The sequence below is a fragment of the Telopea speciosissima genome, chromosome 8 (genome assembly GCF_018873765.1).
Source record: "Telopea speciosissima isolate NSW1024214 ecotype Mountain lineage chromosome 8, Tspe_v1, whole genome shotgun sequence".
NCBI classification, from domain to species: domain Eukaryota; kingdom Viridiplantae; phylum Streptophyta; class Magnoliopsida; order Proteales; family Proteaceae; genus Telopea; species Telopea speciosissima.
In genome coordinates this window covers 49584904-49610019 of record NC_057923.1, presented here as the reverse complement: position 1 = coordinate 49610019, position 25116 = coordinate 49584904, and the positions used below count along the sequence as shown (strand labels likewise).

The 25116-nt window shown below is 39.2% G+C and overlaps 2 protein-coding genes across 5 annotated transcripts in view; both read right to left on the bottom strand.

Moving 5' to 3' along the window:
- Positions 1–6895: 6895 nt before the first annotated feature.
- LOC122671294 (protein EARLY FLOWERING 4) lies at positions 6896–15659 on the bottom strand. 2 transcript variants are annotated; one of them, XR_006334331.1, is made up of 4 exons: positions 15650–15659; positions 9337–9343; positions 7106–7776; positions 6896–6966 (listed from the first exon to the last, which is right to left on the bottom strand). XR_006334331.1 is itself a non-coding variant. In XM_043868422.1 (3 exons), exon 3 carries the CDS (start codon positions 7755–7757, stop codon positions 7260–7262), a length of 498 nt encoding a protein of 165 aa, XP_043724357.1. In that variant the 5' UTR covers positions 7758–7776; positions 9337–9343; positions 15650–15659; the 3' UTR covers positions 6896–7259. The 2 variants fall into 2 exon arrangements, 1 of the variants encoding a protein (XP_043724357.1); XM_043868422.1 differs by having other exon boundaries at positions 6896–7776.
- Positions 10434–25116, bottom strand: part of LOC122671293 (SMR domain-containing protein At5g58720) — a 35455-nt gene continuing 20772 nt past the window's right edge. For all 3 annotated transcript variants that reach the window (XM_043868421.1, XM_043868419.1, XM_043868420.1), the window contains 6 exons: positions 13444–13520; positions 13279–13335; positions 11450–11517; positions 11253–11362; positions 11060–11130; positions 10434–10836 (listed from right to left, as the gene is read on the bottom strand). In XM_043868421.1, coding sequence (XP_043724356.1) covers positions 10717–10836; positions 11060–11130; positions 11253–11362; positions 11450–11517; positions 13279–13335; positions 13444–13520 — 503 coding nt within the window. In that variant the 3' untranslated portion in view covers positions 10434–10716. The remainder of the gene's footprint in view (positions 10837–11059; positions 11131–11252; positions 11363–11449; positions 11518–13278; positions 13336–13443; positions 13521–25116) is intronic.

Here is a 25116-nt window from a genome sequence, read left to right as displayed (position 1 = left end):
ATGCCCCTCACCATGAACTTTAACAATCATAGTTTATACTAACTTGATAGGATGTATTGATCCTAAAGATTCTTTTAACATGTTCCATCCAAATGCTCCAAATGCCATCAAATAGTGGGTGGTGAATCAACTAGGGAAGGTAGTCCGAACTCCAAACCCTACAGTTTGGGTCCACAAGAAACAATTATATCCTCAAGATGTAATAAAAATTAACCACCTTAAGTTCAAGTTCTCTTAGGTCCCTCCTGATCTAAAACCTCTCAACCCAATTCTATGGTGGAAGTTAAGATTGGAACCAGAGAAGAATATGTTGTCCAAAATTCAAGTTTGGACAAGATTTTCTTGCCCAGTTTATTCAAATCTCCAAAATATGATGTCTGAGCATTAATTATAGTACCCAAAAAACCATTATTTCTAATTATAAATTATAATACTCAACAACAAAAAAAAAAATTTGTGATAAATATGATAGATTTGAAGGAACTAGGCCGGATGTAGACAACCTGGATTTAAACCGGGTTTGACATGGACATATGTCCTAGTCCTAAATCTGGGTTCAGACCATGTTTAAATTGGTCAAATATGCATGGACATAGCAGATGTCTGACTGGGTCCAAAGGCTATTGCCTAAACTTAATCCTTAGAATTGTAATGAGGCAGAGGAATCTGGGACAAAGGAGTCTTGCCACCAAAGAACCTCCCAAAACCTAGTTCTTGCCCCATTACCAATCTGTAACCTAATAAAACACAAGAAGGATCATAGCATAAAACCAATTACTCTTCCCACTGACAACCCACCTATTGACATGCACAGTGCATTTTTATTGACCATCCTCACATAATAAGTTCATCAATAAGGGAGAATTTATAAAGGAAGGAAAAAGGATTAATAAGCCAATCAAGAGAACTTGTCACCCGAAAAAGTAAGCTGAAGAGAGAGAGAGAGATCCCTCTACACGAGGAAGACGCAGAAGAATAGATCACTTGATGAGGGAGCAGGGTAACCGGGGATCAATTAAGGTCAAGAAATACCTATCTGAATGAAAATTCAACACACAATAAGGGTTAGGATGGAAATTAACCTAGGAAATAAGCTAGGTTGAACTCAGGAACATTCAGAATCGAATTGGAGGTGAGATACTAGAGAACAGATTCGAAGCAAATTGGAATTGGCTGTAAAGATCAAAATTTCTGCTGTTTAAGCAGAATTAAGAGGGTCAACAAAATAGATGACTCAATGGAAATAATTAAGGAAATTGATTAAAAAAAAAAATTCAAGCAAAAGATTATTTTGCATCAAGAACTTAAAGAATTTTGGATGGGAATGCAAAGCAAAAGTTCCAAGCTGCATCTCAGAGAATAGAAACCAAACAAAAAGAATAGAGATTTTAACTGAAAGCTATATTTTGACCTGTTATCTGCTGAAGATCACGACCAGAGTTGTGGCTAAGAGATGAAGAGGAATAAAGAAATGAGAGACACCAGGAGTACCTAGAAACTAATCAACCCTTCTAATTTACGAGAATCAACAGTTCAAATGAGGAAATACATACCTAATTCCATGAATTCACATGGCAGACAAGCACACAGCTTCTTCAAAATTCATATTCCATAATCTCAGTATAAATACAAGTGTTCAAGGGCATATTTATAAAGACTCTATAAGTGACACTTAACTGGATTTTGTTATCTACTCAAACTTGAAACCTCTTACAAGACAAATGACCTTTTATAGTAAGAGGCATAAACCTGACCCAATTAATTTCTTTAAATAGGATAAACCCACTGATCGACTCTTGACAGACTCATAAGTTACCAATGACTTATCAACTAGAGTAACCACACAGCTGCCACTGATCTCCAGAAGATAAAGAGTCCACGAGCCTGGCTTCCTTCTCCAAAGAAGACCTCAAAAAAAGTAGCTACGCTTCTCCTGGTTGGATGGATAACTCCGCCAGTGGGTTTTTGGTTTTGTAGCTACGTTTCTCCTGAAGGAGGATGGCTAGTGCTTAAAGTACGCAGGGCATCTGAAAAATACAAAGTCAACCTATCTTTAGCATGTATTCGGAAAACATTAGATGAACCTTATGCTACCATGTTCCTAGGAAGTGGTGTGTTACGCTTTAGCATAGTGATAAATTAGAACATGATAGCTAGGTCATAGCAAATAAGCAAAAAACAATAATAGAGGCTGCTGCTGCTGCTGGAGGAGGTGGTGGCAGCAAAAACAATGGTTGAATGTTGGAAATGTGGTGGTTGCAGTAGAAATGGCCAGAGTTGCACCATGGTGATGGGGGCAGCAGCCAAGAAGGGATAGCTGACCTGTAAAAGAAGAATGATACTGCTGCTGGAGGAGGTGGTGGCAGAAAGAACAATAATAGTAGAATGGTTAAATTCTAGAAGTGTGGTGGTTAGTAGAGGAAAATGGCCATAGTTGCATCATGGAGATGGGTGTCCTCGCCAAGAAACAGATAGCTGAATAAAATTTATTTCATTAAAATGTTTTTAAAAAAAAAAATCTGACTCAAATTGAGTCACTAGGTTTTAGAAGGCCAACAAGTTACCTGGCAAATCAATACAGAACAAATCTCCCTGAAATCAATCAAGTTGAGTTGGCCCACATTTAAAAGCCATGGAAATGGCAGACCCAGATGGTTTGGACAATTACTTGTTCAGGGTGATGGTGTTGAAGGCATGATGGTGATGAATTAATGATAGATAAATGGGTTCTTGTTCTAAAAGGTTACAACAAAGAGAGTGTCTGGTGCAGAACGAACACCCTTTTTAAGTAGTACATAAAGCTTAGCTAATCATCAGTTATATCATAAGAAAATAAAGAAAAGTTTAAGAGCCTGTAGAACGAACATCCTTTTTAAGTGGTACATAAAACTTAGCTAATCATCAGTTATATCATAAGAAAATAAAGAAAAGTTAAGGAGCCTTATAATAGTTTTGCTGATCAGTTTCCTAATGTTTAGAAGTGATCTTTCCAAGAAGTCAATGGATGTTTCAATTGAGCAGTGCAGGCTGGACTGTATGCAAGTCATATACACATGAACCACCGAAGTCATACTTATATATGAACCATTGAAATCATACTTTAATTTAGCAGCATGAAGCAGCTATTGCACTCGCCTATTATTATGAGATTGCACAAGGCAGATCACCTAAAGTGCAAGGGAAATCCAAAGAATATACTACTGTCATCCAGGAAACCTCATTGATTTCCCATGCCAAAACACTTGAAATGTATCAATCTGTTTCATGGTGGAGTCTCATATGATTCATGGTGTGATGCAACAAAGCTGTAAATCTGCCACATTTGAAGCCTTTTCTCCAGTTTCGATGGGCAAGTAGTAAATGATGCATCTGTCTTTTTGGAAACCTCATTAATTTCCCATGCCAAATCACTGAAATATATCGATCTGTTTCATGGTGGAGCCTCCCATATGATTTAAGGGTGATGCAACAAAGCTGTAAATCTGCCTCATTTGAAGCCTCTTCTCCAGTTTCAATGGGCAAGTAGTAAATGCTGCATCTGTCTTTTTTTTTTTTAATCTATTGCCTCACCAATAACACATGCCAGACTAGCATTCTTTTTTGAAGATTAACAGAAGAAAACAAGTTCAATAACTGTCTCTGACACCTACTCAATGAGTTGGATCAACTTCTACAACCAAAGGGAAATTAAATTGGGAATACCGGGTAAATAAATTCTCACAATAGAACTGTAATATCGGCATCATTTGAATTCTTTTTTCAGGTAGGGCAGGCAATAAATGATGCTTATATTTCCATCAATGAAAACAAGAATAGTACACGCCAGAAAGCATTATCCTTTTAATGAATAACTGCATAATTTATTATTACATGAGAAAAATATTACAAAGCAATCCAAAATCAAGCCCTCCGAAACATTTTTTAGCCCCCAAGAATGGGGAAAGACTAGTTTGTCCACTAAGTTTGACAATCTAGGAATCCACTGCACAAGATCTGAGAGGATACAATGACCTGGAACCCCCTATTAAGGTGATGTCTCCAAGGATTGTCACCCTCGACCAACTATGTCCAAAACCAATGGAGAAGCTTGAATCCAAAATAAAGAGTCCTGATCTCTATTGTGTAGCATTCACACCCTCACAAACACCAAATAAGCATGAATAATCCTGCCTGAGAAGCTCTGAAGGTTCTCCCAGTACCCAAAAATCATGGATTTCCCAAGGAGGATCCATTAAAGATTAGTTTGATGGTGCCCCAAGGAGGTGTTCACACTCCAAAAATGTGGGTGTGAACAGTAGCCAAAAAAAAAAAACTGAAACCAAATATGGATGACAGAATACATATTTATATCCCTCAAAACGTGTCAAGTTCTGTTGGTGATGGACTATTCAGATCATGATAATGCAGAAGTGATGCAGACCCTAGCCTCCTTGAATTGAAGAAGCCACCCTAAGCCTAGGGTTTTAGTAGGAGCCTTAGTTTAGTTTATTTCAGCTCTATACTAAGTTTTTATTTTGTGTTTTTAATTGAACCGGTCTAAACTGGTTGCATCCAATTGGTTCAATTGGTCTAATTTAAATGAAGTGCTCCTATTGGCTAAGAGGTTCTTATATCCTATTGGCTAGTAGGAAATCTTCTTTTATTTAAGTTGTTTTAAGTTGTCTTAAGTCATTAGGGGTAGATGAGTCTTTTTCTTTTAAGTTTTAAGTTATTTTTAAGTAGGTCCACCTCTCCACGATTTTAAGTGAGAGATTTGAATTGTAATAGATTTAGGAATAAGGCCTTTGGCCTCCTATTTAATAAGAGATCGTGGGAGAGGCTCCCCCACCTAATTATGTTTTAAAAAAATCGTGCTTTTGCTGTTGGCCTTTGTTGTTGCTGCTTCTCTCCTCAGAGACATGTCTTTTGAGTCATATCAAGACCCCTTGTGAGTCATATCAAGGGTGAGGGCTGGTGGATTCCTGCGACTCCTTGCGTCTGTTCAGTACCGGGAGGTTCTTCTTCTTCTTCAATCGAGCTTCTTCAAGCTACTGCTGCTGCCTTTGAAGGAGATCAAACGAGTAAGTAATTTTAGTTTCCTGCATATTAAAGCCATATATGACCCATTCCCAAATTCCCATCTTGAACTCTAGAATTAACCTAAATCCTAGTGCTGTCCATTCGAACCAGCAACCCCTTTTGCGATTGATCTTGTTGTCTGGCTCCTAGTAGGTCTCCTACCTATCTAGGACTACATTAAGAAGATATCTGAAAGGTAAGCAATTCTCCTTGAAATCCTACTATTGTGCTTCTTTAGGATACACATCATAATCCTGCCAATGTAAAGCATTTCCACCAAAGTTTGCCCCACTCTGCAAAAAGGGCAACATGCCAGCTCCAAATTAAATAGTGATATCATTTGAATAAATCCAATTTTTCAGATCAAAGAATCTTATACAAGGCACCAGACTTTCCCAAGCAAAATAGCTATGATGATCAAATGATTAACAAATTCCCTGCCAACATAGACATCTATGGAACATGGGAAGCACCACCTTCTTCCATCTTATTTGAAGTATCACTTAAAATAAATATCTCAAGCATGGACCCTGTATTCTTAAGGGGTCAGAATATTCATAATGGCATGATGGGGGAAAGCATAGGATCTTCTAAGGGCCCTGATAAGGCAAAAATAGACCTTAAAGAGGACTCACCACTTAATTCTAGATAAATCCTGTTATATTGATCCTTACTAGGTAGGATGACCCTGAAGAAGGTCAAAGAGGGTTTAATTCTCACCAACTTCAGTGTCTCTTAGCACCCTATGAAGCCCTAGATAATAGGCGAGTCCAGTGTGGAAGAGGTGACAATTTGATGTCACATCTCGACCGGAAGGATAGAAGTGCACAAAAGGTGAGGAAACCTAGATGGCATCGTTCCATCACTTGAAGACCAAGTCCTCCAAAACCTAATCCTATTGCCTATACCTATCAGAAGACACAGTGAGCAGCCACAAGAGTACTCAACTAATTCTCTTCCAGGGGAATCCAAGCAAGACTATTTGTTTATCCCAATATATTAGTTTCCATAATTAGCTTTCATCAGTTATGTCACAAACTATTAATTTCCATTGAGAATCTCATGGCAGTTACCACTGAAAGCAGTGTTCCTTTCTTGAAAAAAAACAGTGCAAGATCTCCTCTCCAGTTATTGGTGATCTGTGGGAACCTGAAAACCAATGGCAAGTAGCCAAGTATACAGGAAGATTTTAGATGGATAACAAAAACCAAGGTAATGACACCACTGGACGAGATATTTTTCCTAGTAAATGTTGCTGAACTCCTAAGATATCTGTCAAAAAGACAACTGGGTTACCAAAATTCAGATGCCTATCCAGAGGCCAACCTAGAAATCTAGCTAATTTGTAATGATCTTATCTAATTTGATGCTAGCCAGTAGCCAACCTGATTATCTCTAGATTACAATAGCCTATAGATCCTATTAAAGCATCCAGTTCCAGTCCACATAACACTGGAAAATAAACTTCTTAGAGCCATACCAGCATTATCCATTGGACAACCATCAAATATCAGGTTGATCCACTAGATTATGGAAGCCATAATTTAAGGGATGTATTTATTGTTAAGCACAATCAAACAAGTCCCTATGTGGCTTTCAAATCCACCAACTAGATTAACCAATCTGACACGAACAGATGTCCCTATTCATATCTCCCACAACCAATAAAGAAACTAAAGGCAACCACCATCAGAAATTCAGAAGTACTTCCAAGAGCGACAATTCACCTAGTTCTCTGTTGCTAAAGAGTGTAGTGTTATATCAGAGATTATTTAAACTCAACCTTCTAAACCCCATCAGAGTTCTCCATGATAAGCAGAAAGCAACGTAAATAAGATAACAGAACACGAATACCTCATCACATCTGGGGGTGGAAAAGAGAGAGAGAGTCATCCCGCAGCCATCGTCCTTAAAAGACAAAACATAAGGAGTATCACATAAGCATCTTAAGCAATCCCACCACGACACTGACGACTACAAGAACACAACTAGTAATCAAAGCAAGACTCAGACCCACTGACGCCTTAAAATGAACATTGAATCATACCTTTGTTCTACAAAGACTAACCATACCAACGAAACAAACCAGACAGACAGACGTAGTTAAGGAGAGACACCCACAAATAACTGATAAAAGCTTAACCAGACCAACTATGCAACAAACACTGTGGATAAATCAGAAGTACTGATAATTATCGATTTCAAGCCTCCACGCTCTCTCCCTTGCGGTTGCTGACGATGTCTGTGCCGTTACTCTTGGCAGCGATCCCACGGCGCTGATGGAAAATGCTGGAGAAGTTGGAGGAGAGATTAGAGTAGAGAGAGACAACCTTAGAGATATTTCCATTAATCTCCCGAATCAAACCGACATTCTTGGCTAGGTTATCCGGGATCTTTGACTGGTGATTCTCATTAACCTGTTGAATCAAAAGACGATTCTGATCCAACACCGACTGGATTTTTCTGAAACTCTCACTGAACGTCTTCCACACTTCTACATCACCTTCCCCGACATCATTTTCGATGTTATCTTTTCCATCATCTTGAATCCCATCACCAGCACCCCGACGGCGGCGTTTGTTAGTTCCGCCGTAAATATTGTTCTGGAGATTTAGGTTGTTTTGCTGAGGGAGTTGTTGATCAGAGGAGCTATCGTTCATGCTCGATTCTGCGGCAGAGAAAGAATCCATCGTTGTCATTCATGAGCAGCTCTGTATCGATCACTCTCTCTCTGGAATGTTGCAGAGGAGAACCGAACTGAGAAGACGTAGTGAGATCTTTCTTTTTGGTTTTGAAATTTATTTCTGCTTTTTTATTGGACGGTAGGGGAGTTGGGGCCTGAAAAGTAACAATTGAAAATGAAAAATATCTTCCAGAGAAGGTGAGCGGGGAATCTTCACGTACGTGAACGACTCACATCCGTTCAGATAGAATCTAATCTGTAATAATAATCTATCTGAACGATTGTGAATCGTTTACGTACGCTCACGCACGTGAAGATTCACGGGAGACCACAAAGGCATCGGAAACTTAGACTAGATATTGCCAGACACGATCTGACCTACACAGCACGTGTTGTGGGGAGTTGGAGTGTTGGGACCCACCTTCTCCCTTTAGATACCGTTGATTGGTTTGGTCTATCCACGTGGATGGATGAAGGAACACGTACGGCTTACGCTATTGATTTATGTACTATGCGTGTGGTTGTGGACACCAGGCAATAAAGGATGGGTGGAGGATACCTTTTTGTTTGTGGTGGAAACTCCATATCCGAATTCCGATCTAATGACTTGTGTAGGTGAGTCCCATTGGATACCAAATTAACGGCTGAAAAGAAATTGAAAGCAAAATCCACATCCAAGTGACACGTATGGGCCTCGTGTTTGAAAAAAAAAAAAAGGAATCTGGAATTTGGATCCGGTTGATACCGATGATTTTTTTTTTTTTTTTTTTTTTGAATAAAGAACTTATATATTATATTACCAGGATAGACCCCAAGGTGGTTTGAACTCATGACCTCTTTTATTTTTGGGGTAAATTACACGTCATTCTCTAGTTTTTTAACGAAACTCATATCACCCTTTGGTTTTTGAAAAAACTCAAATCACTCTCTTGTTTAGACCCCAATATGACAAATTAGTCCCTACTATTAGTTTAATGTAGTTAAGTAATGATGTCAGCCAGTTAAATAAATTAAAATCCCTAAACTACCCTTGACCAATGTTGAAGATGAAGGAAGGATAGTATTATAAATTTAATTCTAATGTTTTAGTACAAGGGTAAAATAGTCCTTTCACACCAATAACTAACAGTAGAATAACACCGTTACTGTAGAGGGAGCGATTTGAGTTTTTTCAAAAGCCAAGGGTGATCTGAGTTTCGTTTGAAAACCAAGGGGTGACATGTAATTTACCTTTTTTTTTTTTTTGGTAGAAGTTGATACCGAATTATCGTCTCATTTTCTACCAGTACTAATCGTTGCTGCCTGAATCAGAATGGAGTGGCTGAATTGGCGAATTCCTAATCATTTTTTGAATTAGACCGATTTTTTGGGTTGATTCCCAATCCTTGAGCCGAATCTATTTTACCACAAACTAGCATAGAACCAATTGGACCCAAGGTTTTAGTAATTGGTAACGGTCTCCGCCAATATTGATATGAGTCGGCTGGATTGACCGATCCGATACCGATTCCTCAAACCATGGTTGGATCAGATTGAAATTGGCTTTGAACGAGTTCATCCCGGATCATGATTATTAAACCCCACTAGTTTGGGCCTCCTTTGACCTCTAGCCTTGTACCATTGTTTTTTATAGAATCAAGTGTGTAGGTTACTTCAGAGGAATTTATTCATGCTGATATGAATTAAGTAACAACATTCTATGCAAACAGGATAGGGGAGTGTACCAATGAAGTGCAACAAAACAATATCATACATTGAAGAGCAGTGAGATCATTTCGACGGCTTTCGAGAATCTTTTCCATGCAGTAACATGAACTCTCCCCCTTGGAGAAAGAAACTTAAAGTCTTTGTTATTAGGTAAACGGCATATAAATTTTTTTTTTTAAGAAATCAGTAATTTTTGTTTAATCAAAATTTTCTTATGTAAATTTTATCTGAAAACAAACAGAACAAGAAAAACAGAAGCAGCCTTCTTTGACAGCATATCGAGTTGGGTTGCGATGAAGTTGAGCTGCACATAGCCAATAATGATCCTTCCTTTAAAATCAGCCCACAAATGCAAGCGATAGAATACAAGACATCGCAACCCCAATAATTACAGCTTTGGATCTGCCAATATTATATAAGGTCAGATTAAACGTTGGTAGAAATTATTACATTTCCTGCTCGATCGCCATCCTTCGCTAATGTTTGTTTGTTTTGAAAGGTAAAAAAAATATCGTACCCAATGCACAAGGCTCCCGTGTTTAGCAGGGTCTAGCGAAGGTCTAATGTACGCAGCCTTACCCCTATTGCCATCCTTCACTAATGTTTGTTTGTTTTGAAAGATGAAGGCTTAATAGAGAAATTTAGTCTTGCCTTTGATAATTAATGAGTAAACAATCATTTAAACTTTCCTAAGATGATAGATGGAGACTAAGAAAGTTTTTTGCTGGAATCTAACAATCAAATATGTCAAAATAAAAAAATCACCAATATCTGATAATCAAAGAATGATTTGATTACCAGCCATCCAAATGTCCTGAACTAATTCGACGATGACGAATATCTTATTCTCTGATCCATCATGAACCAAACTAATGTATAAATTACACATGATTCTACAATTTTACATCCTTACATAGTTACATGTCATAAAATGACTCACAATTGTACATCCTTACATGTCATAAAATGACTCACAATGGGTCAATGGTTAAGTCCAAACTTCACCTACCAAGAGTGTATAACTATTACAAATTGAGTTCACATAAACATTCTCCTAGAATGGCATTGGACACTAAAGACAACTTAATCCTAGCTACAGTTATGCCACAATCTAACTGGAGTTCTAAGTTAAATGGTTGAGAAGCAGAAAACCAAGCTTAGTTTTCTAGGTTGGAGTTGAAAATTTCTCCAACAGGTTGACATAATTCCAGTGATTCTTATAAGACTTCCTCAAGTCAGAAAAGTCTGCAGATCTGCTTGTTTAATCCTCAATCACTGTCGGACTCCATGATAAAACTCAACTCTTTCTGCCTATCTAGTTTGATCAACAACGTTCCTCGGTTCTCTTCACTCCATTTAATTCCTTCCTTCTCTACAAGGCTTATGACCTGCAACACATGTAAAAGTTGGTGGCCTAGCAAAGTAGAGTCAACAGTGTACATCATGTCTCTAAAATTTAATTCGGTGCAGGTTGCCCAAAAGTTTATGTAATTAGATTTAGATCCAACATAATGTACATTCTATTACTATTAAGTCTTTTTTTCTTGCTGATTCATTGATGTTACCAAATTAGGACCAAAATGCAGCCATGAGAAGTAAAGAAGCTTTTACCGATTGTTTTAGTTTCCCCTTCCCAACACCATGGGTCCCACATCCAGTGATAACCCTGAGAAAAAGAATGGCTGAACAAAGAAGTACAAAGCAAATACTCAGTTAAAGGACGTAGTGCTTACTAGGTAATGGCAATGCACCAGAAAAAAAGGGATGGGGGTAAAGATAAAGATTGGGAGCACTCAACGCTTACAGGGTATGTATGCTGTAAACAGGAGGAGGTGGACCTTTAAAAGCTTAATTGCTTGTTTGACATGTTGCCCATGCAAATCAATTGTTACCACATTTTCTATTTTCTTGTTCCTGCAAATAAGTAAAGCCTGCTATCACCCTTTCACCAAAAAATGAAGAAAACGAGGAAAAATTCAATTTATTTAACAGTGCACCAACCTGGCTTCAAATATTTCCCGGCTAGCCTTTTCATCTGCCTCCAGAGCCATTTTGTTGTGAACTTTCCCCTAAACAAATGCAACATAAGCCATGTAATCAATCTAATTGGATAAAGCATTTGATATCCACAGTAAACTCAAATTTTGACTCAGTGCCAATCAACTGAACTGGGCTTTCCATTGCATGGGTTGGATCTCAGATGAGTAATGGCCGAAAGAGCACTACTCGGACAATGAAAAAGTTCGATGCACTTTGTGCCAAAACAACAGACAGAACATCTTCTTAAGTATGTCAATCAAAAACCACTCAACTTATATGGTTTTCTGGCCTATGGACCATCCACAAATTGTTGAATGGCTGAACGGCTTAAGTGTATAGAACACTTCTGGGATGAAGTGTATAGAATATTTCTGAGCTCAAACATCTTACATATATGTCTACACATTTAGCCACGTCAACCTTCACCTTCATGGTACATTTCAGCCAATAGTTCATGGCCACGCAACCAATAGTGAGTGTTAAATCTAAAATCTTTACATTTGAAGACTCTGGTTATTCCAAGGCAAACAACATGCAGAAGTAGCAAGTCCAGAATAACTCCTAGTTAAGGGAACGGTTGTGATAGAGCATATTATCCATGTGGATAGGAAAGGGTTCATGTAGGTAGGCCTGAACGGTCCATGTAGATTGTAGAAAACCTTCGCCCTTTGTAAGAAGGATCTCTAGATAGTCTCTATTGACTTAGAAAAAGCTTATGACAGAGTTTCTAGAGAATTAATTTGGCAAGTGTTAGAGAAGAAGAGTGTTTCGAGTAAATATATGGACAGCTTATGACAGTGAACTCTACATTATGATAAGATTACATCGAGGATCAGCTTTAAGCCAGTATTTGTGTGCACTAATCATAGATGAGCTGACTAGAGTCGTTCAAGATCAGATCCCTTGGCATATGTTTTTTGCTGATGATATTGTTTTGGAGGATGAACCAAAAGCAGAGACAAATGTGAAATTGGAATTAAAGAGATCAACCGTAGAATCAAAAGGTTTAAGATAAGTTAAGTAGAACCAAAACAGAGTATATGGTGTGTAACTTTAGTAACAATAGGACTGAAAATGGAGGGTGAAAAATAATGATAGGGAGATACCATAAAGTGAAAATTTTAGGTACCTAGGTTCAACCATAAATAAAAAAGGAAAAATAGAGGATGCCGTTGCAAAAAAGAATTAGAATAGGGTAGATGAAATGGAGGGATGTGTCTGGATTGTTTTGTAATTGACATATTCCTTTAAAACTCAAAGGAAATTTTAGAAGACAGCTGTACAACCAGCAAATATGCATGGAGCTTGAGTGTTGGGCATTAAAAAAAAACAACATATAAACAACTTATTGTAGCTGAAATGAGGATGTTGAGGTGAATGAGTGGTAAAACTAGAAACGATGAAATAAGGAATGAACAAATTAGAGCTAATTTAGGAGTAGCTCCTATACATGCTAAGTTGTGAGAAAGTAGTTTGAGGTGGCATGGACATGTGTAACGGAGGCCTTTGAATGCTCCAATATATAGGGGTGATTTGACTCATTAGATTGAAATAGCTAAAAGAGCAAGGGGCAGGCCAAAATGACTGTAGGATAAGTGGTGAGGAAAACCATGCATAGCTCAAGACTAGTAACAAGTAATGAATAGAGCTGATTGGAGAAAAAGAATCCATGTAGCCAACCCCACTAGTTGGGATAAGTCTGTGTTGCGTTGACTTGAGTTGAGTTTAACCTTTCTCCCACTGTAAGTGAGTGTGTGAACATATAATTCTCAGGTGGGGAGAACTCATACCTGTTCTGAAAGTAAAGCTGCATAACTCCTTTCTCCCCTTGAATACGCTGTTGCAGCCTGAATATAATTTTTACATGAATGTTACTAAGCAAGAATACTCACTTAACCTTAAACATCCAACCAGGGTGAACATAATACTCAATTGATGCATTAAAAACATCTTACTTTCTGATAGCAGGATTTCATTGAATCCCAGTGCTGACTTGACTCTTTCCGGAACACCTGATATTCATCTCCTTCAGCTACAATTTCAGAGAAAGCAAAAGGACTTGTAAAAGTAATAAAAGGTTTATAATATAACAGTAAGCATTAAGTCACAATAAACATGCCTTTTTTTTTTTTTTCTCTTTTTGGTCAGCAAAGTCGAATTTTATTAAACTGAAGACTCAGTATTAAGAGGAAGGACAGGTGGCGGATAGTATACAACACTCAAATCTCAGAAATATCATATGGGGCAGCTCCCATCACAATAAACATGCTTAATGACAATGTCCCCTAATTCATTATATTCATAAATGTAAATTCCTAAGTACTAACCTTTAAATGAATTATAAAATCGACACCCAAGCTTCACAGTTAGCAACTCAATGACCAGGAAATGTACAGTGCTGGAACAATTCAGATACATTTAAATATCAACAGTCCAATTCTGTTAAAAATGGGTATATATCGTAAACCAAACCACTATGACATACTGACCTTAGACTCCAAAGTGACAGTAGCACCGTCATCCAATTTAGTTGATAGTATCACCCATTAGATATGTGTTAAAAGAATATTTTTGAAGGCTATTCTAGTAAACTTTGATTCCCCACCCATAGTTGTCAAGGTGAATAGGAGACCCAAGGCGTTGGAGGGAGTGCGTACCTAGGCACCCTAGGCATGCAATATATGGCTATATGTTATATAGCAATGATAGTTTTATATAATTATAGCTTATCTGCAAAATAGAAGCCATATCAATGAAATATGATATAATTATGCTAGTAATGACCTAATATGAAAAAATCAACATAAAATAGACAAAAGTATAGAATATAATATAAGTATATTCATCGAAAAACAAAGCAATACACATAAATCAACGTAAACTCGTGAAGTGTAAACAAAGTGCGCTGTCGCCTTGGGCCAGAGAAAGAGCTTGGACAGCTAAGCGGTGCCTAGGTGACACCTACACAACTATGCCCCCACCCATGTTTCATAATCTCACCCCCAATTCTCCCTCTCACCCTTTTTTATCCATTGTGACCTATTTGGAACCCTTGCAATTATTCACAGGGCCAACTAGTTACTGGGCACTAATTTAATCAAATGCCAGTTATTATTTTTAAGAGGGTACAATAATAAAAAAAAAATTCCACTTGCTCAATCAGCACAATTCGTGTGACTGGCTGTCATAGTTGTCAAAACACTAGGTGATCCAGGGCGTTCAAGGGCCAGCTAAGCACTTAGGCAACAAGGCGCTTGCCTAAGGCTTTAGTATTTTTTAATGTATTCTCATAAGATTTGTCATCATCTCAATCTTAAAATATCCAGAAAGACTTTGGAAGCTTTACTTATGCATTAATTTTTAACTCATGTTCCTTTTGGTTATAATAAAATAGAATATTAAAATAAGATAAAACAAATATGTTATTATAGAAAGAGGGAATTGAGAACATTCTTGATGGATTCTGCCACAAATACTAATAAAAGAAGGGCGGTTAAGGGAATTAATATATAAAATAAGATAAACAGATATCATATTAAAGAAGGGGGGGAGTTGGAGGGATGTCGACAGATTCTGGAAGCAGGGACTAGAGGGCCAAGGGGAATAGCGGAGCAAAAACCATTCATCCTCCCGGAAACATGCTCTATGCACAACGTCGAAAGAATCACGACTTTGTGGCGGCCTGTTCTCGACGAGCTTCTCTTCATTCTTCTTCTTTTCTTTTATGGTGGTGATGATGGTGTGGCAATGGCTGCTGTGACTTCTCTTCATCGGCGACAATTGTTGTGGCTTCCACTGCTCTACTATTTCTTCAATCTCTTTATTCTTTCTCCTTCCATCTTCATCGTCTTATATTTATTACGCTGCTAATATGGCACTGGCGGTGGAAATGGCAGTGTTTCTGTTGTTGTTTCCTTCTTATCGGAGGTGGGGGAGTTGAGTCGGAGGAGTGAGCATGTGCTGTTGACACCAAAGCGCCTTGGGCAATAAGGCGAAGCTTGCCTTGGCCCAGATTTTCCGCCTGGAAACCTAAGCAGCGCCTAGGCGACGCTTTGACAACTATGCTGGCCGTAGAGTCCAAACTGAAAATTTGTCTTCAAAACTTATACTTTCTGAAAAAAGTAGGTCTTCCTTAAGACCTTAACTTGCCCAGTGAACAAATTGCCTCCTTGCTGTCTTAAAAGAAGAGTGGATCTGCATGTTGGTTTCCTTAATGTTCATTAGTAGTTGCATTACTAGTTCAGATGAAGCATCAATAGAAGATTAACCCTCTAGAAGCTACCTGCAAGAAGTATTAAATCAAACTTCACAGGCTTTTACCAGGAACTGGATATGGATAAACCATGGGCTTGTATATAAGCTGTCCCATCGTTGCGCCTCTGCCCATGGCCATCTCCTGACACTGCAAGATGGTCCATTGGCTTTCATACTAGTTGTCTTTAAACAATGATGGGGCACAGCCGCACATACCCTATAATAAGCTGTCTAACAACTTAGAATTATTGTAATCCTAATCTCTCTCTCTCTCTCTCTCTCTCTCTCTCTCTCTATATATATATATATATATATATATATATATTTATTTATTTATTTTGGGGGGGAGGGGGGAGGAATTTGAGAACATTTTATTTATAAATTCTTCGAAGAGTGAGCCAAGTAATAATAAATCCATCTGCTGTATCAAACATGTTTTGAGCTTTTACTTTGCTATAAAGTTAAATTGAGAGCAGAGCTCCATTCTCTCAGGCCAGAGCAGTAGTTTGAATTGACAGAAGGTTTTCATGACGAATCGTTGTCCCCTCCAATTCGCTGCCCCCCCCCCCCCCAATTCCTCACATGGGGGTGGGAATGACCACCCTACCCCCTGCCCGAAAACACTGCCCAAGGTAGGGTCCACTCCCCCTATTAGAGGAATTGGAGGAATTGGAGGTGCCTGCGAATTAGAGGTGATAATTATTCTTTTATGACATCATTGTGGAGAGTGATAAGCTTTCATTGTAGTCTGGACATGGATCAGCATAGAGGGATCCTGGAGGCTGGCTCATAAGATCCTGGCTTCCCAGATCAACTGCTCATTCATCTCGAGGCTTAGGTCAGGCAGATGAGCTTGATAGGCAAGTTGTATACCAGGATGTGTGGGTCTCAGGGTATTCATTGCCATTCCTGGAGTAGCGCTTCCTTTGGAATTTCTGTGTTATGCGTATCTCTATTTTCTGTTGTATATCCACCCCCCCCCCCCCAAAAAAAAAAAAAAAACAGGATTTAAAATACTCAAAATCCAGAATGCAAGCACTATGTAAAAGATCAGAAATCCTATGTAATTTCTTATACTTAATCTATTTTCCATTATCTCATCCTTTAGGTTTTATACATTTCCTCTCAATTAATGTTCATATGTACAATTCACAGTCTCACAACATAGTTGATTTATTCTTATCAATCCATCTGATGTAGATTTATCACCAAACTGGGCTTCTTTTATTAGGAATAAGTCTAGGGTTGGGTTATATACATGTTGGGCCTTTGATCCCATGGGTTTTCTATGTAATAGGCCACTTTTATGGGCCTAAAATATGGGTCATTAGATTGCATACGGGATTAGATGTTTTAGTCCTATACTTAGTTTTATTTTCATGTTTTTAATGTTTTAAATTGAACCGGTCCAAAGCTGGTTTGAACCAGTAGTTCAATTTAAGTGATTTTAGTAGTTTCCTTTTAATTTTTAGTTGGGCTGGATTAGGACTCTATTTTGAGTCTATTTCAATTTCCTAGTCAGTTTAAGTTACATAATAGGTTAGGCCTTTCCTTTTTAGTGTAGGAGTCTACTTTTGAGTCTTTTTTATAAGGTTGTAAGGGGGAAAAGCATTGAACACGAATTTGATTAATAAAAAGAAAACTCTTGTTTGCTGCCATTGCTGTTGCTGCTGCCCTGCTCTGTTGAGTGTTGCCTTGTGAGCAAGGTTTAAAATCTCGTTTCGTTTCGGTATTTCGGTCTGATCGAAATATCCGAAATTTCGTTCGAAATATTGTATTTTCGCTGCAATGTTTCGATAGGTCATTTTGGTAGGTTTTAGGCCAAGTTAAGACCTAAAACTTCATGGAAACCCTATTTTTGGCTATGTGAACACATGTAAATGTTTAAATTGAAAAAATAGTCACTCTGTGAAATCCGGGTATAAATTTGAACTTTGGAACTAGTATGATTTCAGGTTCTAGTTCTGTGGCGATGGTTGCCTCGATGCAATAGGCTGCATCGGTGGAGGATGTAGATCAATTCTCTAACTCACCTATGGAGGATTCCAGGGAGTCATCACAGCAAGCCATTCTTGGCTCTGAGGATTCTGCAGGCTGTCTGCATCTGAGCTACATGTGTCAGACATGCTTGGATGCACACATGTAGAAACTCTCCATTTCTTAGACTGATTTGTAAGTATTAATCCATTCTTACGTATATATATATAATATATTGCTTAATTAATATACAGGGGCAGAATGGTATTTTCCACTTGTGGGACCCATGCCCCTAGTGTGGAATTCAATTCCCCATAGCCTACCTTAGCTGACCCTTCTTAATTATGTCATATGACATCAAATAGGTAACTTAAATATAAGTAATTATACATTAATTGTGTAAAATTAGATTAGAGAAACTGTTTTACAAAACTGATTTTACTTAAACTAGGCAAACAAGCCTTAGTTAAGGCTTAGTATATATACATTACTTAGTTCCTATTTCATTTCCTACCATCTAAAAGAGACCAAATCGATTTCAGCTTTGGAAGGCAAAGAGAGAAAGAAGAGAAAAGAGAAGAGAAGAAGCTAGGGTTTGAAACTTTGATCTAATTGGAAGCTTGGAGCTAGGAGTTTTTCCACAAGTTGGAATTTGGGCTGCCATTGTCTTCTCCATCTTCAATTTCAGGTTGACCCTTGAACCTAATTCTGTATTTGACCTAAATCCTCTCTTTCTCCTTCAATTTCCATTAGGGTTATAACCTTATTAAACCTTAGCATAGGAATTGGTTAAACCCCCATCTTGAGACATGTAATTGGGTTAAATTAACCCAAATCACTGAATCTAACTTAACTGTACACTCCTTTACCAAATTGGGTCTGTGCATGTAAAGATCCAGCCCTAAGGAGTAAAAACCCCAATTCTGGAAGTCCAGCCGGATGCTGTTGCAGGCATCCAGTTGGACGTCCGGCTCCTGTGGCAGCCTGAATCCGGCTGCCCCTCTGTTGTGTTTTGTTGATCTATTTCTTAGGGGTATTGACCTAGACTTCCACTATAATTAATGCATACTGTTTAATGGTTATATAGGACTGTACAGCCAGTTTATTAAGTTGTTTTTTTGGGTGAATAAAAATTTCAATACTAAAAGCAGCCCTCAAATAGGAGGGAAGAAACAAGAGACAAGGACCAGCAAAAAAGGCTCAAACAGCGGAGCCCGCTGGCGTAAGGGTGATAGAAGAAAGGCCCCAAGATACAACAATGAGTCTGTTCCTTGGGGTGTCAATACAAGTAGAGGGAGCAGCTAAACTAATTTTAGTTTTGATTTCAAAAGAGATGAAATCCCAAATCTGGTTGGTAGATCTCGATTTGGAGGTCCATTTCCTTAGATTTCTCTCCATCCAAATGTGGTTGATAGCTGCCGAGAAAGCCAATCTCCCAATCATATCACAGATAGTAGAGCCACCAAAAGTCATATCAACCCAAATCCACTCACGATCAAAAGGAAGAATCCTCCTGTTTGACGGCCAGCATTTGGAAAGGATGCCCTTCCAGATAGAGCGAGTGAAGGGGCAGCCAAAGAAGAGGTGATTTGTATCTTCAATCCCATTCCAACGAAGGCCACAGTTGGGGGAGACCATAATGTGCCGGTGTCTGAGGAAAGCTTGCGTTGGGAGGCAGTTGGATAAGACTCTCCAGACCGTGAAGCTATGTCTTGGAATGTGGTGCTTGCGGAAGGCTAGTTCTGGCAAAGTCCCAAGCTGATTTAGTGCTGAACTTTCCCGAAGGGCTAGGCATCCAAGAGACACAGTCTTCCCTGTTGAAAGGTCTTCTGGAAATTGTAGGAAGGAGAGCCCAAATAGAAGTAAGAGTAGGGGAGGTGGAGTCAGGGGGGTCCCATCCATCTTCATTTAGAATATCAGCCACCAAAGCATTTCTAGGAAGCCCCGAGTCATAAATCATTCTAGGGGTAACCTGGTGAAGCAGAATGCCCATAGGATGCCAGTGGTCCAGCCAGAGCAAGGTGGTATTCCCATTACCAATGTGAGAACATATAGATCCAAGAGTCAGAACTCTATTCTCAAGAATCTTGCGCCAAGTCCAAGAAGTATCTGAATGTATTTGGACCGACCAAATAGAGTCTGAGGGGAGAAGACCTGAGTATATCTAATCCACCCAAATACTTTTGGCCCTAGAAACAATCTTCCAAAGAAGCTTAATAATGCCAGCAAAATTCACATCTTTGATCCTTCTAATTCCCAAACCTCCTTCCTCTAAAGGATGACAAATCAAGTTCCAGCTGATAGGCCGGAGGAATCTAGTGGCATTAGTGCCTTTCCAAAGGAAAGAAGCCATGAGGGTCTCCAAAGACTGAATGGTGGACTGAGGCAAGCCATAGATACCCGACCAGTAGATGTAGGAGGCTTGGAGAACAGACTTGACAAGAACCAATCGGCCTGCATAGGAGAGAAGATTTATTAAGTTGTTATTGTGGGATTGGAAGCTAAGTTAGTTTGGATACACATCCAACTTTAGGTAAGGGAATATGAGTTTAATTTGGAGTGTTTATGTTATTAATTTCTATTTTATTATGACTGCCATACCATGCATCAATCTTATAACTCAAGTCATATAGTTTTATTAGCTTTTATACTTTGCATTAGATGTGCATAATTTAGGATGCATTCTCATATTGCATTGCACATATTACTTGTTCTTGGAATTACTGTGGTTTATGATGATGTTGTTGGACAGCTTTAATGTACTACTCTTATTGAAACATATGATATCATATTAGAATGCATATGGTTAGGATTGGCATGAACCCAGTGCTATGGCCCTTACCAACAGGGGAGAGGTGTTGGTTAACCCGTGGTAGGTCCGAAGGGATGATTCCGGAATGCCATTCACTGTCCCATATCCGAAGAATATTACAGGAATGGGAACAAACAGTAAGGTTAGCATTTCGGGGTTCGTTAGCGTCAGATGTGTAATGCCTGAGCTGCCGGGTCCCCACCATAGTAGATTGGTATCGCTCCGGTAACCGACGTCTGGTTATGTGTTTCCGGGACCGAGGATATCACATTTACTATAGTAGCACTTATACCCCATGAGACCTAGTATGAATGTTAGGAGCATGCTTAACTTAGATCATTCATCATGGACTATCTGCATATGCTTGTGTGTTTCCCTTGCTGGGCTCAGTGGAGCTCACCCCTGTGGATCCTTATATTTTTTAGATGAAACTACTTCTGCTGCTGGAGTCTCTGTGGGAGCTTCATCCGCTCAGGACCCTCCTAGTGCTCATGGAGTTGATACTTCGCTGTATGTGGAGCACGATGTCTCGTGCTCGTGTGGTGATTGTGCATTCTCTTGAAGTGCCTGACAGACAAGGCTATCTCCCCACTCTTTGTTTTATAAAACACTTTTGTATACCTAGCTTTATATAGATCTTGTATCTTTTTGTATTGGGTTACTGTGTGAATCTATCAATGTAACTCAAACTTCGGTTTTATATATAAATGCATTATCACTTAGCCTTCTCTATTATTGCCATTATCTCTAGTATTTATGTTACAGCTTGGCATATTTTCGACCTGACCCCTATAACCCAAATCCGAACGTAGGTCCGAAACCCGAGGTCATAGCACCGTGTTCATTATGGAATGTAGGTTGGGTGTTCGAGCGGGTAGAAGAGGAAGATGGAATCCTTGCGTCAATACGACATCTACCAATAAAACGACGGATACCTCCCTCGTGTTGTTGCGGGATCCACAAACGAATGTACAATTCGTGATAAGTAACCCTAACCGCGTATAAGGTACTTTTAGTTTTATAAATATGTCTGTGTGTGTGTTCGTATGTGAAAAGCACCAATACTCGGGCGTCCAGGCACAAAAATAACAAGGACAGCCAACACTGGTTGATTACTCCATCAACTAGAGATTGCTGTCATGGTAGATTTTGGTCCTGGAAGTGCCAGACCCAATGTTTTGAGTTGGGGATCTCGCCGCCACGTCCCAAATATTTAGTTAGAATGTTTCCCCAACATTTTGGATACATGGGGCCCACTAATCTAACTACCTGTGTAAGTGTCGGCTTTAAACATAAATTATTACAAACAAACCACTAAACAACAAACATTATAATTAGTTGTTTAATTGGTTATATAAAACAAAAGCCCAAACTATTCAATTCTCATCTAATCAAACCGACTAACAAATACAATAGTTAATTAAATAAAGGTAAAAACAAATCTAAAACTCTAGTCATTTATCCTCAAATCTAACCGATTGAATAGAAAGGAGAAGAAGAAGTAGAAGAAGAGGAAGGAAGGCCATGGGGGACTGCTATCTTGGCCGAGCCCTCATCCATAGGTAAAAATCCTTACCTTCATCATCTCTATCACCTTTAATCATGTTAGATTGCTTCTTCATCTCAAACTCTTGCTGAATCACAGGGGAAAGTCATCAATTTTCGATCTTTATTGATGAATCCATTGTTGGATTCATTTCCTCCTTATGAAGATATCAAACCATATGAAATTCTTGCTTTTCTAATTACTTCTTTTACTTATACTAGATCAATTTCTGAGATTAGAATCTGAATATGGATTACCTACTGATTTCTGTAGCTAATTAGTTTAGAAATTTCAGAAATTAAAACAATTATCTCATATATGTTCAAATCCCAAACCCTACCCCTATGTCAGCCTTGTTACCAACCTCTTCGCTGCCTTGATGATTGAATTAAGGCATTTAATTCTTGTTTCAACCATGGAAAGCTGCTATACTGTTTTGGAATCAAGGAATTACAGCCATGTTTGTACCCATCCTTAAAACCCTAATTCCTCATGTAATTGGAGCATGAAATGGGTCCACCTCATGGAATTGGTCATGTGAACATCATCCCCTGACTAATTGGGTGGAATTCCAGCCAAAACCCCATTGAAACCATAAATTCCTGCATTTCTGGGCTGCTGTTGCATCTCTGGTGGATGTCCTGGTCGACTGCATCATCAACCAGAGAATGTTGTCTCAGTCCCTTTTACTACTGCTATCTCAGGATGATGTCCTGGTCGACTGCGTCATCAACCTGAGTTGCTGTCTCACTCTTAAATGAATCTTGGACTATACCTAACCTCACCCTAGGGTAACCCTAGGACTCCACATGAGTTTGGACACTTTCTAACACTGTGTGTGATTAAACATTCGTAGGACTTTACCTTTCGATCGTCAAATCGTACCGGCAACCGACACGAAGCATAACCCGACATCACAATCGCAATTATAACAAAGTAAGTGGGGGTAGGCTTTGATTGTTTTCAAGAATGTTTGTTTCATTCTTAGATATATTTGTGAGGAATCATTTGCATATTTACATTCCTGTCTTATTTATGATATTTATTGATTTAATTGTTTATGAATTATGAACGTGAATGATGCGATGCGGAATGATATGCTATATGAATGCTTGTGTTAGAATAGACGCCGTAGTCGGCTTGGAAACAAGAGGTATGGTGTGCCGTAGTATGGGATGCAGGAGCATTGTACACCTCGTACTATGCCATTTATATTGCATATGGCTAGGGATGTCATTCTTTAATGCTACAACCCTTACTGGCAGGGGTCCAGGTGTTGGGTGATCATAGCCCCTTGTCCCGAGGAGTACATGTCGGGGTGGGGTCCAAGCTATGGTTATCGGGGTCTACCCACGGGGAGGTATGTAATACTAACGACCGGTGTGGGTCCCATACAACAATTGAGGTACGTCTCGGGGAAATGGGAAGGAACCGAGATTGTTTCCCGAATTATTGGCGTGGCATTGACCTAGTGACTTAGGCATTGCTTGTCAGGTGGAAATTAAGATTAAAATTGAACTCATACATTTAAATTTCATGCTTGTGTGTATGTGGTCTATCCTTTACTTGCTGGGCTCGGTGGAGCTCACCCCTGTGGAATTTCTCCTTTTCTTTTAGATGATCCTGCAGGTGGATATCATGGTGAAGGGGAGGATTGTTTCGAGCCGGAGAGTTATGGTGACGATATGCAAGCTGATTTAGATGGAGAGGGGTGTGACCCCTATTATCCGGACGATCAGGATATTCCTGGGGAGTAGGGACAAAAGATGTAGACTGGCTGTTCTGTTTTCTTTTTGACATTCTTTACATTCTTTTGATGGATGAAAATCCATTGTAGATACTAGGTAGGTTACTTTTCCTTTTGGGAAGTGTGTGTAAAATGTAACCGAATGTAGGGATCAGTAGGTGGACTTGTGAACTGGAACTGTCAGTAAATAGTACAACTTTGCGCACTCTGACAATGTAAGTTTGTGTATATTTTAATCTTTTGGTTGTTTGTGACTTGTATATACTGCATCTGGATCCTGGAGGAGTCTGAATACTTCGGGTATTCGGGTCAGCCATCGGATCCTCCCAGGGGGTGGTTCCAGGGTGTGACAAAGCTTGGTATCAAAGCGTGATGCTCTATTTACAGTCACAAGCGAGGGAATAATAGAAACGGAGTCTAGCCATAAATAAAAGCTGATAATATATTATAACTTCTAAGAGCATAAACTGCTATATGGTTTGCCTCATAAAGATAAATAAGAACAGAAAATACAACTGATATAGGAAAGAAGATAAAACATAAAAACATAAGTGAAATCCTTAGAAAGTTCTAAGCCTAGGTCCACTCCTGAGGCGGATCCTGTGCTGATGGTGGTGGACGCGAGTCAAATCCGATGTGGGTATCCCAATAGTCAAATCTCAGCTCTAGAGTGCCCACCCTGCCGCTCAAAGTAGATATATCTCCTCGAATGCTCGAAAAACCCTGATCCATCCAAGTAGATATGCCAGTAAGCCCCGTACCCAAGTTGTCAAGGCGGGCTATCACATCCTCCCATCCATAAGCTCCAGATGAAGGTAATGGCCCCTGTGATGATGAAGCCCCAACGTGACCTCTAGCAGTGTCACCATAACCAAGTTCTTCCTCATCCTCACTTCCGGGCAAGTTATACATCTTCATCCTCTTCAACGAAGCCCTGTTGATTGGCTCAGTCCCTTCTCTACCTGTCAGCTCCCCAGTAAAGTCAACCCTGCAGTGTTGGAACACTTGAGATAAAAGTCTTCCATATAGTAGGTTACCATCCTCTGGGTTCCTTGCATGATACAGCATAGTCTTCAAGATGAGGTATGGCAGACAGATCTGTGGACCACCTCTACCTGCCAAGTACAAGCAATAGGTCACATAGGCTCTCGCTATGGCAACCCCACTCCTGTTTCCACCCTTAGGAGAAATGTTATATTGGACTATTCGGCTTAAGATTCTAGCTGATGGTTTGAATTCCACCTCTAATTTTGGAGCTGGATTCCCTCCTGTAAGAGCCTTGAAAACCTTCT

Excerpts from the sequence above, each read along its gene's own strand:
- LOC122671294 (XM_043868422.1), bottom strand. The coding sequence starts at position 7,757 with ATGACAACGATGGATTCTTTCTCTGCCGCAGAATCGAGCATGAACGAT.